The 15,476-nt window shown below is 37.8% G+C and overlaps 1 protein-coding gene across 3 annotated transcripts in view; it reads right to left on the bottom strand.

Moving 5' to 3' along the window:
- Positions 1-7,033, bottom strand: part of cngb1a (cyclic nucleotide gated channel subunit beta 1a) — a 29,557-nt gene extending 22,524 nt beyond the window's left edge. The window contains exons 1-13 of one of the 3 annotated variants that reach the window (XM_057347426.1): positions 6,949-7,033; positions 4,144-4,237; positions 4,029-4,059; positions 3,864-3,909; positions 3,683-3,779; positions 2,861-2,886; positions 2,692-2,706; positions 2,196-2,298; positions 1,569-1,604; positions 871-895; positions 689-773; positions 307-443; positions 79-214 (exon numbers count right to left, since the gene is read on the bottom strand). In XM_057347426.1, the coding sequence (XP_057203409.1) occupies positions 79-214; positions 307-443; positions 689-773; positions 871-895; positions 1,569-1,604; positions 2,196-2,298; positions 2,692-2,706; positions 2,861-2,886; positions 3,683-3,779; positions 3,864-3,909; positions 4,029-4,059; positions 4,144-4,227 (821 nt within the window). In that variant the 5' untranslated portion in view covers positions 4,228-4,237; positions 6,949-7,033. The remainder of the gene's footprint in view (positions 1-78; positions 215-306; positions 444-688; positions 774-870; positions 896-1,568; positions 1,605-2,195; positions 2,299-2,691; positions 2,707-2,860; positions 2,887-3,682; positions 3,780-3,863; positions 3,910-4,028; positions 4,060-4,143; positions 4,238-6,948) is intronic. The other 2 variants (XM_057347428.1, XM_057347427.1) reach the window with 2 other exon arrangements.
- Positions 7,034-15,476: the final 8,443 nt, after the last annotated feature.

Genomic DNA, 15,476 nt, shown 5'->3' with positions numbered 1-15,476 from the left:
GAAACATGATGCACAACATCAGATCTGTCCTACAAATAAAAGACTAGGATAAAAAAAGAGTTAATGAGCTAAACTTACCCCACGCCTTTCGACTCCTCAACTACACTTGGTGGTTCAGAAGTTGCAGGTGCAAGAGCAGGTGTGGGCGCAGATGCTGGAACAGGTGCAGGTGCAGGTACGGGTACGGGTGCAGGTGTGGGTGCGGGCGCAGGTGCTATACATAAAAACACATGCAGAACATTCACGAAAAGCTCAACCTAGTGATCTTAATTTCATTCTTATTAAATAAGAACAGGTGAATCATACTCGGTGGTTGTTTGTAAGGTGTCACAGGAGCAGAAGCAGCCTTCAGGAATGGAGTTTCTGAATTTGAAGGAGGCTGAAGATTAACTGGAGACTGAGGAACCACCTTCTCGAAACCTTGTTTGATCCATTCTATGACTCTAAAAAAAGAGAGGAACATATGGAAATAAAGACAATATTAAAGTGTGCTCTAACACAGAACTGAACATTACATTTATATTTTGGCAAATAAATGATAAACATTAAACATTGTCTCCAAAAAACTAAAGTCATAAAAGTAAAACATTACATACATAAAATCGATAGATGTCAAGATGCTGAACTAGAGAATAACACATGTAAAAAAAAATACAGGTTTATGTAAAATATGAAGGGCTGGCGGTACTTTGGAGAGAAGGGTATGTTAACTGCATCTGGCTCTTCATCAGAAACCATTTCCACCACTGGAATAGGAGGAAGAGGCTTGGCATCTGATCAATACAGAATCATCACATCATTAATCCTCCGAACTACTGTATATTCATGGCAACGTACTGTATGAAGTGGTAATGTAGAGGCTGGACTTACCTTGAAGATCTTTCACCTCACACACCTGCGAAGAAAAGAAAAGACAAAGATGTTTTCATTTTAGATCATTTTCTTCTTATAGTATTTAGGTCACGTACTGTTTATTTGTAAAGTTTGACTGGTTATGTTATGATTACTGGTTATATCAGCATGTCAGTTCCTGTTGTTAAATGCCATGCATTCTACCAAAATAACTATTTTGTATGTAAATAAAATCATAGAAGACACTTCACAAACGATTTGTTGGGGCCCTTAAAGGAATAGTTCAGCCCCAAAATGAAAATTCTTTCAGCATTTATTCAACCCCACGTTATTCCAAACAATATAATAAATGATGACAGAAATCTTAGGAGAACTATCCCTTTAAGGGTGTCATTTTCATGTACTGTGATGATCTGAAGTTGCAGTAAAGATGGCAGACATCACGCTGTGTGTAGTTTCACGGCTGTATGCGCTGGCTAAGCAACTACTGACATGAATGGCAATGCTAGTTTTTTATTACAACAGTCACCTGGAGTTAATTGAACTGTATTGAACTGAAATGACAGTAGATTCAGCTCGTACCTATTTAAAGCAATCTACGCAAGCTTGTCCGCAGCAGTCAGCTTGTTTACAACTTGAATAAATTGGAACAGCGGAAAGTGGGACATATATGGAGCATGACCCTGATAAAGCTCGCTCAAAAACACTATACTTACAGGAGGATCCGCTTTAACTGCTGGAACAGCTGCAGTCTAAATGAAAATGCAATTAAACTCTCACAGAGCTATCGATGAAACAGGTGCCTGTGAACCTAGAATACTGTGCTAGGACACTAACTCCATTAACTCTAGTCTTAGGAGTCCTGAGGGATAACATCTGCTATTTGCAAGAAAAATTCTTAAATCGAAAAATACTAAGATATCGTATTCAAAATAAATCTGTGCAGAATTATTGCACAACTTATATTAAGTGACATTGAGCTTTCTATATTTTTAAATACCTCTTTGGCATATTTTATTCATTTATTTTTGCATTTAGTTTTTTTATGATTTTACTAAATATATTACTAGTCCAAAACTGTAATGTGCTTAAAAACATAGGATCAAATATGATGACAACATTCACTTACGATGAACGCACTTAAAATGTAGGCCTATGGGACGATAACATATCTTTCTTGGTGTACGTATTTTAATAGTGTGACATTATTGTGACACAATTTCATCTTTACCTTAATCTTTAACTAAACGATTACTGCAATGCAAACCACTAGATGCAAATATAAGACCGCAAATTAAAAACAACACTACACAAAGTAATGATTCGATGCTGTCTGTCTTTACCTCGGTGGTCTGCTCGGGCTCTGTGTGGTCCTTGTATTTCTCATCTGGCTGTGGAACCACTTTTCCCAACCCATGCACAATCCATCCGATCATCCCAGTCTTGCTGGAAGAATAAACACGGTTCAATCCATCAACTTGTTGGTCGGTTACAAGTGAGGTTATACATGCAAGGCTGATTTGACCTAAACAAACACTAGGTGGCAGCATGGTGGAGTAAACCAACAAATACAACTTTGCGCAGCACACAAATGCCAAGCAGTAGTCTATGCTAGCAAGACAAAGTCTTCCATGTCACTAGATTTTACTTTGTCACTTGTTCCTTGAAAGTCAAACCGCTATGATATGCCAAACTTCAACACATAATGCAACAGAATGTTTGCGTTTGCTCTAGCTGGTAAAATTGAGAAGCTGCTTTTGCGCGCGCAGCATGCCAAGAGCAGTTCATGCAGGTCTGCAAGCAGAGCATGGAGCATGATGTCAGCCGCAGCTCACTTACTCATCTGATGGGTTACTGGCATCCACGATACAGCAATGAAACAGGTGTAGTGCTCATCAAAATATTCATTTCACAGCAAATACAGGCACACCACACACACATAAAGATAAAAAACAAGTTTTCTGAATATGTGTATACATGAGTACAATAAAATGAATTAAAATTATACCTGTTGCTCACTGCATTTTCCTCTTGCTGTTGATCAGTGATACAAAAAGAAAGGGGTTAACAAAAATACACACTTTATGTCCACATCTTAGCAAATTGGTCCAATCTTTTATTCTTACATTTGCTGTGAGAAGTCATGCCTCTACAATTCATGATGTAGGCCTACATGTATATCACTGGTAACCATTTACAGTAAGGTTGTATAATGTACACCATTAGGTAACATTATAGGTATCAAATGCATTAAACATAAAAAAGCAAAAAAAAACATCTAACAATAAATTATCTTTTAAATGAAAAGTTTGCCTAAAGATTATACATAATGACTTCCTTTTCTATGGGAATTTTATACAAAAATGCTATATGGGACCCAACACGTTGAAGCTCCAGAAAGCACACACATCCATCATGAATATGCCATCCATAATAATACACAAATGACTCCAGTGGGTTAATAAATGTCTTCTAAAGCGAAACACTAGGTGTGAGTGAGAAAACGATGAATATTTTGAATTTATTTAGTTAAACTGAAACCCAACTAAACACATATAGCACTAAAATAACAAACATAACAGCACAATGATAACTTTATAGCCGTTGGTTCTCACATGTCTAACTATTTGTATGACATTTTGTCACAAGATTATTTGTTTCGGTGCAAGATGAAAAAAGGAAATTATGAAAATTATGAGAGAATGATCATTTTTTGGGTGAACTCATTTAAGCTTGGTTTTTCACTATAATATATAAATATACTATTGTTAATGTACACAGTTTATTATTATTTTTAAATGAAATCACATTACAGTCCTGATGAAGGTACCTTAGCTTCATTGTTGACTGGTTTAGAAGCGTTTACTGGCTGAGGGAGAGCAGTGTTAAAACTGTGAGAAATCCAACTCAAAACCCCACTCTGAGAACTAGAGAGAGAAACAGAGAGGTAATGAGGTCTGTCAGGACCTTAAACACACATATAGTACTGAACACACTCACACAAGCATTACCTGTTCTCCTCTGAGACCTCCTCTTTTGGCTTGGCTGGGTTGGCTTCTGTAGAATATGAAAAATGAATGAGCAACATTCTCAGGTCTGTATTTTTTCTGTGATGGGGTGCTTCTGATTGGTCGTTCATCAAAGCTGAAGTCAAATGTGATGGAATGGACTGTTACCTTGTTTTGCTTTCTCTTTTTTCCCTGTCTCCTGTGGAGCAGTATAGAAAAAGTGAAGATATATTTAATTCTGTCAATAATTTCTCTTTGTACATACAATTACATGCACACTCACTGTTGCAGTGGGATTTCCCTCCTCTCCCAGTTTCCCAGGAGGTTCTGGGGGCTGAGGAACAACTTTCACCACCCAGCTAAACATGCTAAACAAACTAAATTAAAGAAGTTAGAAAATCACAAAGAAAATTGCTATTTTAAATCATGTTTGATATTACAGGTTTAAATTCTCTGTGATTCAATCTGAATGTAAGATTTTGATTAGTTTTAATTGATACCCTCTGATTCACACATTATTATACAGTAAACATGTTTTATTTAAAATTTAGATTTACATGAGTGGAGCTTTTTAACCAAACAGGACAGGGCAGGACAGCATTGTTAAGTAAACAAATTGTGATTCCATAAAATCATTTTTTATCTTCCAGAATGCCAACCAATGGATGTGGTGAAGCAAATGACTTTAGTCTGCTCGATTATGACAAAAATGATAATCACAATTAATGTACCCAATGTTGACATCACAATTATTTAAACGATTACTCGTTCACTTTGGAAATTAATTCAATTAATAGATAAATTATGAATAAATAATTTAATTACTTGTTAATTAACACTGGATTCAACAAATAAAAAATATGTGTAAAAATATAAGATCAAATATATGCATACATTTAAACAAATAATTAAAAAAGAATGAGACAATCCTTGCAAATAATCATTGTTTCACCTCAATTATTTTGTTTTCATAAATCTTGGAAGCCAAGATTGAAATCGAAAATCGATTTATTAATTGCATAGCCCTAAGGATTGGGCCAAATATCGATTATTAGATATTATCGAGATAATTGTGCTGAGATATAAAATGACTGAATATCATGAATATTGATAAAAGAATCACATTAACATCAATGTGTCAAAGATGGCACCAATAGGCCATTTCACTCCCCATTTACACCTCACGAGTAGCGCAAAACATAACATGTTATTTTCAAAATGGCAAAATCAAGCAACAGAGGTATAGAAAAAACACAGGGTCAGAAGATGAATTAGTTCCAAGAGAATACACATAGTGTAATATGGGGATGGTTTGGATTTCAGAGACTAAACTAAAAACCTTCATTAATTACCATAAAATAAAAAAAGATAATGAGATATCAAATGAGAAGTGAAATCGCTGGTTTAATTCCTGAAAGAAGCCAGCCAAGATCTATATATTCTTGTGCCTAAACACCTCCTAACATTGTTTTAGCAGGAACACACTCTGCCTGTCAATCATTTTGTACAACTTGTATTTTGTACTTTGTATTTGGTTTTAGAAATTTGATAAATGATATTTACAAGACATGCATTGTTTCACAATGTTATTCATGATTTTATGGTTTGACACAATAGGAATGTACTTAATATTGTATGGGTTCCTGTCACTCTTAATCACTGATAAATGCCTCTGACCCTAATCTCTCCGGGCTTGGACACCTGCGGAAATAGACTTTGCCAGCTGTACCTGTCTGTCTATCCTGTTCCACTTTACACCTGAGGGGAGAGACATGTGTCTGTGAGTGTGTTGTTGGTTTCTCCCTCACTATAAACTCTCCATTGCACGTAGGGTAGGGAATCGAAAATCAATTCCAATTTGGAATCGGAATCGAAAGGCTAGGAATCGGATCGGAATCGAAAGGAATAGGAATCGGATACTTGAGATTAAAATTTGAATTCCTCTTATCAATTCCTGTGTGCATATTTTCAGAAAAGTACATGCGTTTCTTGATCTGCTGATATCTCAATAAAAGCCCTTATGAAAATTATAGATATTTTTTACTATAGTAAGCATAGTTTAGCTATAGAATTTGCATTAAAGCACAGGAATCACAAATTAACCATAGTTGCATTATAGTGCAGTTTAACCATGATGTAGTTCAACTATGATAATACAAATTGTAATAAATCAGAAAAGGTGTGTTTCTATGTGTAAATATACACAAAACGGTGCTCATAAAATATATAAATATATATATGTTGCACACAAGTCAATAAGCAGGCTAAATGACCATACAGGTTGATATCTAAATGTTTTACTTCAACTGTGGAATCGAAACTGGGAATCGATAAGAATCGAAATCGATAAGCAGAATCGGAATTGGAATCGGAATCGATAAAATTGAAACGATTCCCAACCCTAATTGCACGTCAGTCAGTAAACAAAACACGTTCATTGAAACTACGTTCCAGTGTTGCTAAACCAATGCTCCACCAGCTGAGCCACAGACATCTCAAATCCAACCAACAAAAACACACCACGATTTCACAAAATCACCTTACTACTACACAAAATACACAACTTCAGTTTGACATACATTACACAGAATAGTCTAAAACGTCTAGGAGCAGATGGGAGAGATGATAGTACTGATTAACTGCTAGTCAAAACAGCTGTCACGAGGTTTAAACAGGTTGACACTTGTGAATATGTGAGGAAATGAGCTGTGACCGGCTTCAGCTCAGGCATTAAACCAAAGAGAAATCTCATACAGTGTATTCCCTATAAACCTTTTTGTGGAGTCGCTCAATTGGAAATTCAATTGACTTTGATTATGTAAAGGAGGATGATAGCGATAATGAAAATAAAGAAAAATGTAATAAAAACAAAATTGCTTGAGTGTGTTTTTGTTATTTAAAAAGCACTAAACTACCACTGAATTACTTTTGGAGCAAATACTACTAATCTATATTCAAAAGAACAAGTCAATAATATAAGAGCCAACAAGAATAATATAACTCAAATGTTTGTCAATCAAATAGACACGTTTATATCAGAGTCTTGCCTTTTCTTGTTCGTTAAATCTTGCTATATATGATCATTTACCTGTAGCGTTCAGAAGCAGACGGTCATTCCAGAGAACGGCTGCAGGGCTCAAGGACGGACAGGTGGGGAAGTGGAGGGATTATCCGTGAGAAAGCTCAGATAACTGGATTAAACTCTCTCCGGCAGGGATGGAGAGGAAGGACCTGGTCTTGGACTTCATTAGCCTCACAGAATCCATCTTGGAGTTCAGCCCACACCGGACAACAGATAGGTTCAGGTCCAGATACAATAGGTCCAGAACAAACAGGAACTATTGCCAGAACGTCTGAAAAATAAAAATGTATGATTGATGTTGAAGGGGAGTTGGGAAGGCCGATTTCTAGGGTTTTGTGTTAAAGAAGCTTTCTTATAATTTCATTTAAAAAGAGAGGGTGCGCAGAATACAAAAAAAGATATTTTGAAGAATGTTGGTCAACAAACGACACTGGGCCCCATTGACAGCCGTTATATGGACACAAAACCCCTAAGACATTTCTCAAAGTATCTTCTTTTGTGTTCTACGGGTAAAAAAAACTCACTAGAAAGTTTTTGAATGACCTGACGATGAATTAAGGATGACAGAATTTTCATTTTCGGGTGAACTGTCTCTTTAAGGATAACCTGTATAAAAAGGTAAATCAAGTATAAACTTTCAGGTGAGTTTGCAGGCAACATCACTGCATTACTTTTGAAATCTATTTTACGAATATAGATTTGAGTGTTTTGTGTAATTTGTCTGGTCTTTGGGGGTTCGTAAAACAGACTATAATATTATAATCTATTCCAGTGGGTCTGCAGCTGCCCTTCAGACACCGTGACTATCTCAGTCTGGTGCCGCTGCTTCCCAGTTTGCCATCTGCCACATATTCATCAGCGAGATAAGAGTCTCTCGGCTCGTGTTTAAAAATTCTCAGCACCTCAGATGAGTCACTTTCCCTCTCGAGTCTGCTTCATTCCTCGTACCCATATGTCAGCCACCCTGCCACTTCTTCCAGACATCACATCAGCACTCATAGCAGAGACGAAGTTCCTATGACATCTCATCCTCTGTCCACATAACCAAAAACTACAGAGAGTTTATTATTCAAATAAACAGATGACAGATTATATTATTAAAAAGCGAGAAAGCTTGTTTGTTTGTAGATTTTCAGGTTTTTTTCTCTTCACTGGTTTATTACGAAGCTTTTATTTCACATTGAAGGGTTTGTCAAACCTTTAAACTTACACTATATATTGTTCTGACTCCACTGTTAGTATCCACGCAGATGTCTGACAGGTTAACCTACAGCTCTCTCTTTGGCCTGAGGGATTATGTACTTGCTAACAGGGCAAGTCGTATTGAAATTCAGAGTCAGCAAAACAAGGATGGATCATCTCTATATACCGACAGCTTTGACACGTTTCTCTTCTACATCTTACTGTGCATCAAAACTCCACCACTTCACAACATTCATGTGAGAAAACCATTCAGTCTTTGTCTTATGAGCAGTTTTACGTTAAGTTTGAAATAAATTAAGAAAATAATGTCCTCACCACAACTACTGTATAAAGATAAAGAAACAATATTAAGGTACAATATGGTTTAAATCACTTTCAGAGCGGTTTTTGTTCCAGCTGATGAGCTATAAAACATTGACATGGTGTGGTGCTACTAGTACTCTGTAGTAGGGTTGCACGGTGTACCGGTGCTACGGTAACACCGCGATGCTAAAGCTTCAAAATACCCGCGATGCCTCTCTATTTTTGAAACGGTAGTATCGTAGTACCGTAGTTAATGTTGCATATGCGCATTAATATTTATTTGAACACTTACATCTGCCTTTTTGCGGTGTTTATCTCCAAAATGAATGTGTGTTTTGAATGTCTCGGACGAGTTAATGATTCAAATTAGCGATTTGAACGAGTTGGTCAAATGATTCACTAACTCAGTGGAAAATTGACGCCACCTACTGGCCGTTTTAGTTCTGCATTTAAAATAAGCCTAATATTTCCCTTTATAAAGACTGCAGTATCAATGAAATTTGTTTCCAACATTTGAATCAGTTCCTACGTGAAAAATGATCTAGTGTACTTTAGTATTTACTACAGTAAACTACTAAAACTCATAGATACTAGTGTTTTTGAGTCTTATCATAGTAAATATTTAAGTATACTATAATAGTATTTACAAATGACTAAATGTAAATGTATTTTCTACAATTTATCCAATTGCTACAGTTAATACAACAACATATTCTAGTGCAAAGTATAATACAGTTTACTATAGTAAATACAAAATGTTTAATCTAAATCTGTGTTTTTTGTATAGATTTGAATTATATGGCACAGCATCGTGATACTACTTGGTATCGAGATACTTCAGCTGGTATAGTATCGTAAGACATGTTTATGGTACCGTGACAACCCTACTCTGTAGTACTACAGAGTTTTCCGAGAGTTTCACATGAGGAAAAAATGAAGGACACATTCACACCAAGAACTAACTAGAGATCTCGGAAAACTCTGTTTCTTTGTTCATACAAATAAACTCACCACACAATCTTCTACATTTTATTTTTATTTTTATGGAATATTTCTGGCGCCCCAGCTGCCGGAAGATTTTTGTTTTATGGTATTTTTTTACTGTACATTTTTGAAAAAACGTCAAATTACAAAGGAAGACAGCGAATTTACAAGTAAAACATGGAAACCATGCAAAAACTTGACACAGAAAAATAAGCAAAATTTACTTTAAAAAACCTTACAAAAAGGACGTAAAATTTACTTTAAAAATTGTGTTCAAAACTTTAAGTAAATCCTAAAGTTATTTTTACAGTGTACTTTGTTCTGATTGGCCAATCGCTACCTTCCAAGTTCTGATATTGCCAGAAAACAACCGCTCAAAACTAATAACACATGGTAACATTTTCGGAGTGATTTTTAGGTGTTTCCAGTTGTTTACTTAAATCCAAACAATCCGTTTCTAAATCTCCCTAATATTTTGTCCCTCGACATGGCTCAGGTCCCTCCTTCAATATCTGATCATGCAGAAAATGATCAGCACAACTCTTAGCAAACTGCACAGTTTGAGAAATCATTCATGTCTGTGAAGCAAACGGTGCAGGAAGAGTTGCATGGCAAAATTTAATTAAAACTTAATTAAGCATGCCTTCACAAACCACTATCCAAACTACACTAGAAGAAAACTTTGTGGAAATAAAATCTTAAATCGCATCAAAGTATATTTAAAAGTGTGAAGGTTTTGGTCACCTGTTATGGACTCAAAAGGTCACTGCTATTGTGTTTGAATACAACGCAGCGTGTGACTGAAATATTTATTGAATCTGATCACTAAACCCGAGATCTGTTAAAAATCTGAATTTTGCTGTGCAGCTACCTTTGCAGTTGTGACATTTATTGCTGCGAGATTATAAATCTCATGTGCCACAATTCCCCTCAGTCTCTGTTTTCTCTGTCCCACTCCATCATGCAGTCTAAATCAGATCAACAGATGCTTTCCTTTCGTATATCTCATTACCTGTAGATCACACATTAAATGGCCTCGTGCCACCTCCAATTTCTTTACTAATCTTCTCCCCGTACGCATTTTACACCCACTCTCCACGTCCCCCGATGATTTTAGTGCGTTACTTTGCCATTAGGTTGTGGTGTGGTTGTAACACGAGAAGGTTAGGTAGTTATTCTCTTCCATAACCTTCACTTTGTATGCAAATAAGAGCTCCTTCAAACATGAATACTTTATGTAAGCCACTGTATGTTTTTCTGTGCAAGGAAAGTCGCCGTAGGAAAATAATAATGTGTGGAGATAATAATTTGGTAAGATGACTTGCTTACATTGTGACTGACATGAGGACTGTCAATGTTCTTCAACTTATCTCTTCGCTGGGCCTGTTTGACACTTAAGAAACATGATTTCTTGGTTGGCAGATCTGAATGTGTCAAACAGCTTTGTATTTAGTCTACAAAGCTAAAATTTCGGTGTCGGCTGTTTTCAGACGTTCCCTATAATGCAAATGAGCGGCTAAGGTTGTGAAATACTCACATTTCTGATTAAATGCAACTCTAATGCAGCTTTTCTTACTGCTAAATGCACTAAATTTAGAAGTCAGAAATGTTCAACACCAACTAGAAATAATGTGACAAGCATTGTCCCGTGATATGAATATTACCATATTCCAATTAAGATGGCAATTGATTTGTTCAAAAACTGCTCATGTGCACATTTGGTGACAAGTTTGATCTTCATAAGCTTTCAACACGATGCCAGAAAAAGCAAGCAAATGTTCATTTGAAATGTTTATGACGTGATCTTACACTCTTAAAAATAAAGGCACTTCGCAATAGAAGAACAATATAACAGAGATTAAATGTATTTTTGTAATGCGTTGTGTTTTTTAATTTTTTTAAAGAATTTTTTTAAGTTAAAAAAGTCTCATTTGAAAAGTCTCACATTGAAGTTAAACTCATCACAGTTTAACTTCAATCTTATGTATTCCTTCATTATACAGCTGATCCTTGCCTAACGGTATGCCAGTGTGCTTTTATTTTGTTCACTCACTCATCCAACAGACAAACTAAAAATATGATATTGGAATTTGAAGGATAGAGCTTGCAAAAATGAATGAGGAATTTTGAAGTAGACGTTTTTAACCATCAAACCAAATGACTGCTGGAGGAAACCTTTGTATTTGGTATTCAAAATCTAAACCCGTAACTCTCCATACATGCCACCTGGGCTCCTTAACCATGGACCTGAACTAATAAAACCATCTTTCAGAATTAAAAATAAAACAATTATTCCGTTATCATCACAATGCACTTTGCAGCTTTTGTGTGGACAGCTCTGATAAAGCATCTGCGGGCACCAGCCTGTAATCTTTCTCCACAGCAAATCAGATGAATTATTGAAAGCGGTTCATTCGGGCGAGTAGCAGCGGGCACGGTTTACTGCATAAGTGAGCTTGATAGACTCTGTGTATATCTGCACACAGGGGGCAGCAGTGTCCTTGGATGCTTAGATGTACAGGAACTTCTGCAGTTTCCCTGTCAACACTGTGCCAATCTGCCTCAACCAAATGCAGTCAGAATGCTGCCATGAGTGAGATAAAGCATCAAACAATACGAAAACTGCCCATCTGTCTGCACTTGGTAACACTCACCCAATCCTGCAAAGTAAAGTGACAATGAGGAAAGAAACAGATAGGCATCAGAAATATGGAGATCATTTAAAATATGTGGGAAAACGAACATGTGTGGTTATAATAGTTCACGCAGAAATAACAATTCTGTCATCATTTATTTACCTTCATGACATTCAAACCTGTATATGACTCTTTCTTCTGTGGAACACAAAGAAGATATTTTGAGAAATGGTACAACTGAAGTCAATGGGGGCCAATGTTGTTTGGTTACCAACATTCTTCAATCTTCTTTTGTGTTCTGCAGAAGAAAGAAAGTCATACAGGTTTGAAATGACAAGAGGGTAAATAAATGTTGAAAGCATTTTTGGGTGAACTATCCCTTTAAAGGAACAGTCCCAGATGGTTATTTTACCTCATATTGTAAAAAGAGCCAGCTTTACATAAATCATACATATTTACATAGAAAATTCATCCTATTAGCAAAACTTCTTAGCTTCTTATTTTTGCTTTTAAAACAGTTTGAATGCTTGCCTCATTGACAGTTGTTGTTTCTCAGCAAGGGCTTTGTGACAATAACTCCCCTCTTGCTCAGGGGAATTTATTGAATTTTGCCTGGTTGTGCAGTTTGGTGATATTGTTCTATTATTTTAACATTTGTCAGATGCATAATTGAACAGCCAGAGCTGGAGAATGATCAGATTAAAGAAGTTTATCGATCACGCTATCACTCATGAATGACTCACTAATTCTCTTTGATTTCTTTCACCTTCGCTCGCTTTCTTTCTTCTTTCTGTCCATCTCCCTGCAGTTTCAATTAAAGCGTCACCTGTTTTAGGGGTTGCTGGCGTTTAAGAGATAACACTGTGATGGGAAGCTTTATACTTGTTTAGATTAAAAGCGGTTTATTCTGAACAGCAAGGCAAGCTTGTTCTCTCAGACTGCATATGTGTAGAAAAAATGGATTGTATGATGCTATTCACCAAAGTTACAGAGCAGAAGCTTCTTTTCAAATGTGTTTTTATCTGTAACAATTTAAAGCCCACATCAGCTCTCTGTTGGGCACGTTTGGCTACAGAAGTTTTGAAAATCGCAGCGTTTTTTAGTGCTTTCTTATACTCAAAGTGATAGTTCACCCAAAAATGAAAATTCTGTCATCATTTATGCACCCTCTTGTCATTGCAAACCTGTATGACTTCTTCTGCAGAACACAAAATAAGATATTTTGAAGAATGTTGGTAACCGAACAGTGCCCGCACCCATTCACTTCTATTGCATGGACACAAAACCAATGCAAGCGAATGGGTGCCAGTTGACCACATTCTTCAAAATATACTCTTTAATCTACAGACCGTTTCATTGGATGTGCGCGCCTGGACTGCCTTTAACTTCCAGTCTGTGTTTGTTGATCGGTCAGGGATACGTTTCCCAAAAGCATCGTTAGGCAACTATGGTCGCAAGTTCCGCCGTACCCGCATAGTTTAACGATTCAAGTGATTCCCGAAACCATCGTTCCAACAAACATTCGCGAACAGCATCGCAAAGTTGTGTGGTTGGAACTGGTTAGCTGTAGTTAGAAGTTATCGTTAGAATTACATCAACAGAGAACAAAAACAGGATAACAAAAGTAGTCTTTAAATGTCATGTCAACAGCTAGAATTTGACATTAATTCGATCTGAACGTATTTAGTAGTAGATGTTATTACTTTACCACCTGTGTGACTTCATCAACTAGATTGCTGAACCAATTTGGTTCAAACGAAGCTGCGAGTTACGTCGTTGTTCAGGAAACGCACCACTGGCTAGTGTCTAATAATATAACTATTTTATTTATAAATATTTTATAATATATGTTAATATTAATTAATATGATTTTTTTGTATAATAATTGTATTAAATAAACGATTTGTTGAATTTTGTTGTATGTTAATTTTATTAAATAAACAATTTGTTTAATGCGTTGTGAATTTTTGTCACATTTAAAGAAACCTTATGGGACATTGACATCTAGCGGTTGAACTTGGTATCGCATTCTAAATTCAAAATATTGGAGAGACAAGTTTAGCCAAGTAAAGGTTCTTCTGCTTGTTATCAGAAATTATTTGCGAATGTGTACCGGAAGTTAAGGGCAGTTCATGAACGCGTGGATGCATAGTAATGTTTGGCCGTTTCTCAATATGCATTCTTCAGCGGTCTTGTGTCCTCGTGTTCTCACTCCATGTCATCAATTACCATCAAAGTCCAGTTCCAATACTCAAGAACACAAGAACAGAGAACACATGGAAGTACCCGGATGTATTCTTGATATCAAGGATGCATCGAATGCAGCCTTGCGCCCGTATGTCACCCGCTTGAAGTCCCAGAAGTCACTGCGGCGCGTCCATCCAAGTTTGTTCTTCCGAAGCTGCCTCGCAAGACCGGTCTCTACGAGAACACAAGTCCATTCTTTGCGTTACTGCTCGGAAGCGGTAAAGGCTGCGTCCAAATACCGCCACTTGCGGTCTTGGCCACTTGAGAGCGCGTGCACACGACAGGAAGTAAGAGCGCAAGTCTGTCCAATGTCTTAAAAACGCCAAAGTGCAGTGCCCTTAACGCACACTAAACCCACACTATCTTGAATACCGCTTCCAAGCAGTATTCAGAGCTAAGTGTATCCCATCATGCATCACGTTCTGGATATATCATGAGACTTTTCGCCCGGGTATCGCGAGATGTTGTGGAAAGCTTTCCAGTGTAAGTTATACAACTACTTTTTACGGTTATATCTTTATTTATTCTATGTTTGGCTAACATGTGTTTTTAATTTGTTTTTGCTTCTTAACAAAGGAAGTCCTGGGAGGAACAAGGCTGGGGACCGGCTGTGTCACCGGCTGGAAGGCCGGCTGAATCACTGGCTGGAAGGCTGGCAGATTCACCGGCTGGAAGGCCGGCTGAATCCCCGACTGGAAGGCCGGCAGATTCGCCGGCTGGAAGGCCAGCTGAGTCGCCGGCAGGAAGGCCGGCTGGACCGGCTGGGAGGCCGGAAGCACTGGCTGGGACGCCGGAAGCACCGGACTGGACACCGGCTGCACCGGACTGGACACCGGCTGCACCGGACTGGATACTGGCTGCACCGGACTGGACACCGGACTTGAAACCGGACTGGATACCGGACTGGACGCCAGCTGCACCGGGCTGGACACTGGACTGGATACCGAACTGGACTCCGGCTGCACCGGACAGGACATCGGCTGCTGCACCGGACTGGACGCCGGCTACTGCACCGGACTGGACGCCGGCTGCTGCACTGGACTGGACGCCGGCTGCTGCACCGGACAGGACATCGGCTGCTGCACCGGACAGGACATCGGCTGCTGCACCGGACAGGACATCGGCTGCTGCACCGGACTGGACGCCAGCTGCTGCCGTCTA

The sequence above is a fragment of the Triplophysa rosa genome, linkage group LG12 (assembly GCF_024868665.1).
Source record: "Triplophysa rosa linkage group LG12, Trosa_1v2, whole genome shotgun sequence".
In the NCBI taxonomy this organism is placed as follows: domain Eukaryota; kingdom Metazoa; phylum Chordata; class Actinopteri; order Cypriniformes; family Nemacheilidae; genus Triplophysa; species Triplophysa rosa.
This window is presented reverse-complemented; position numbering and strand designations above follow the sequence as displayed.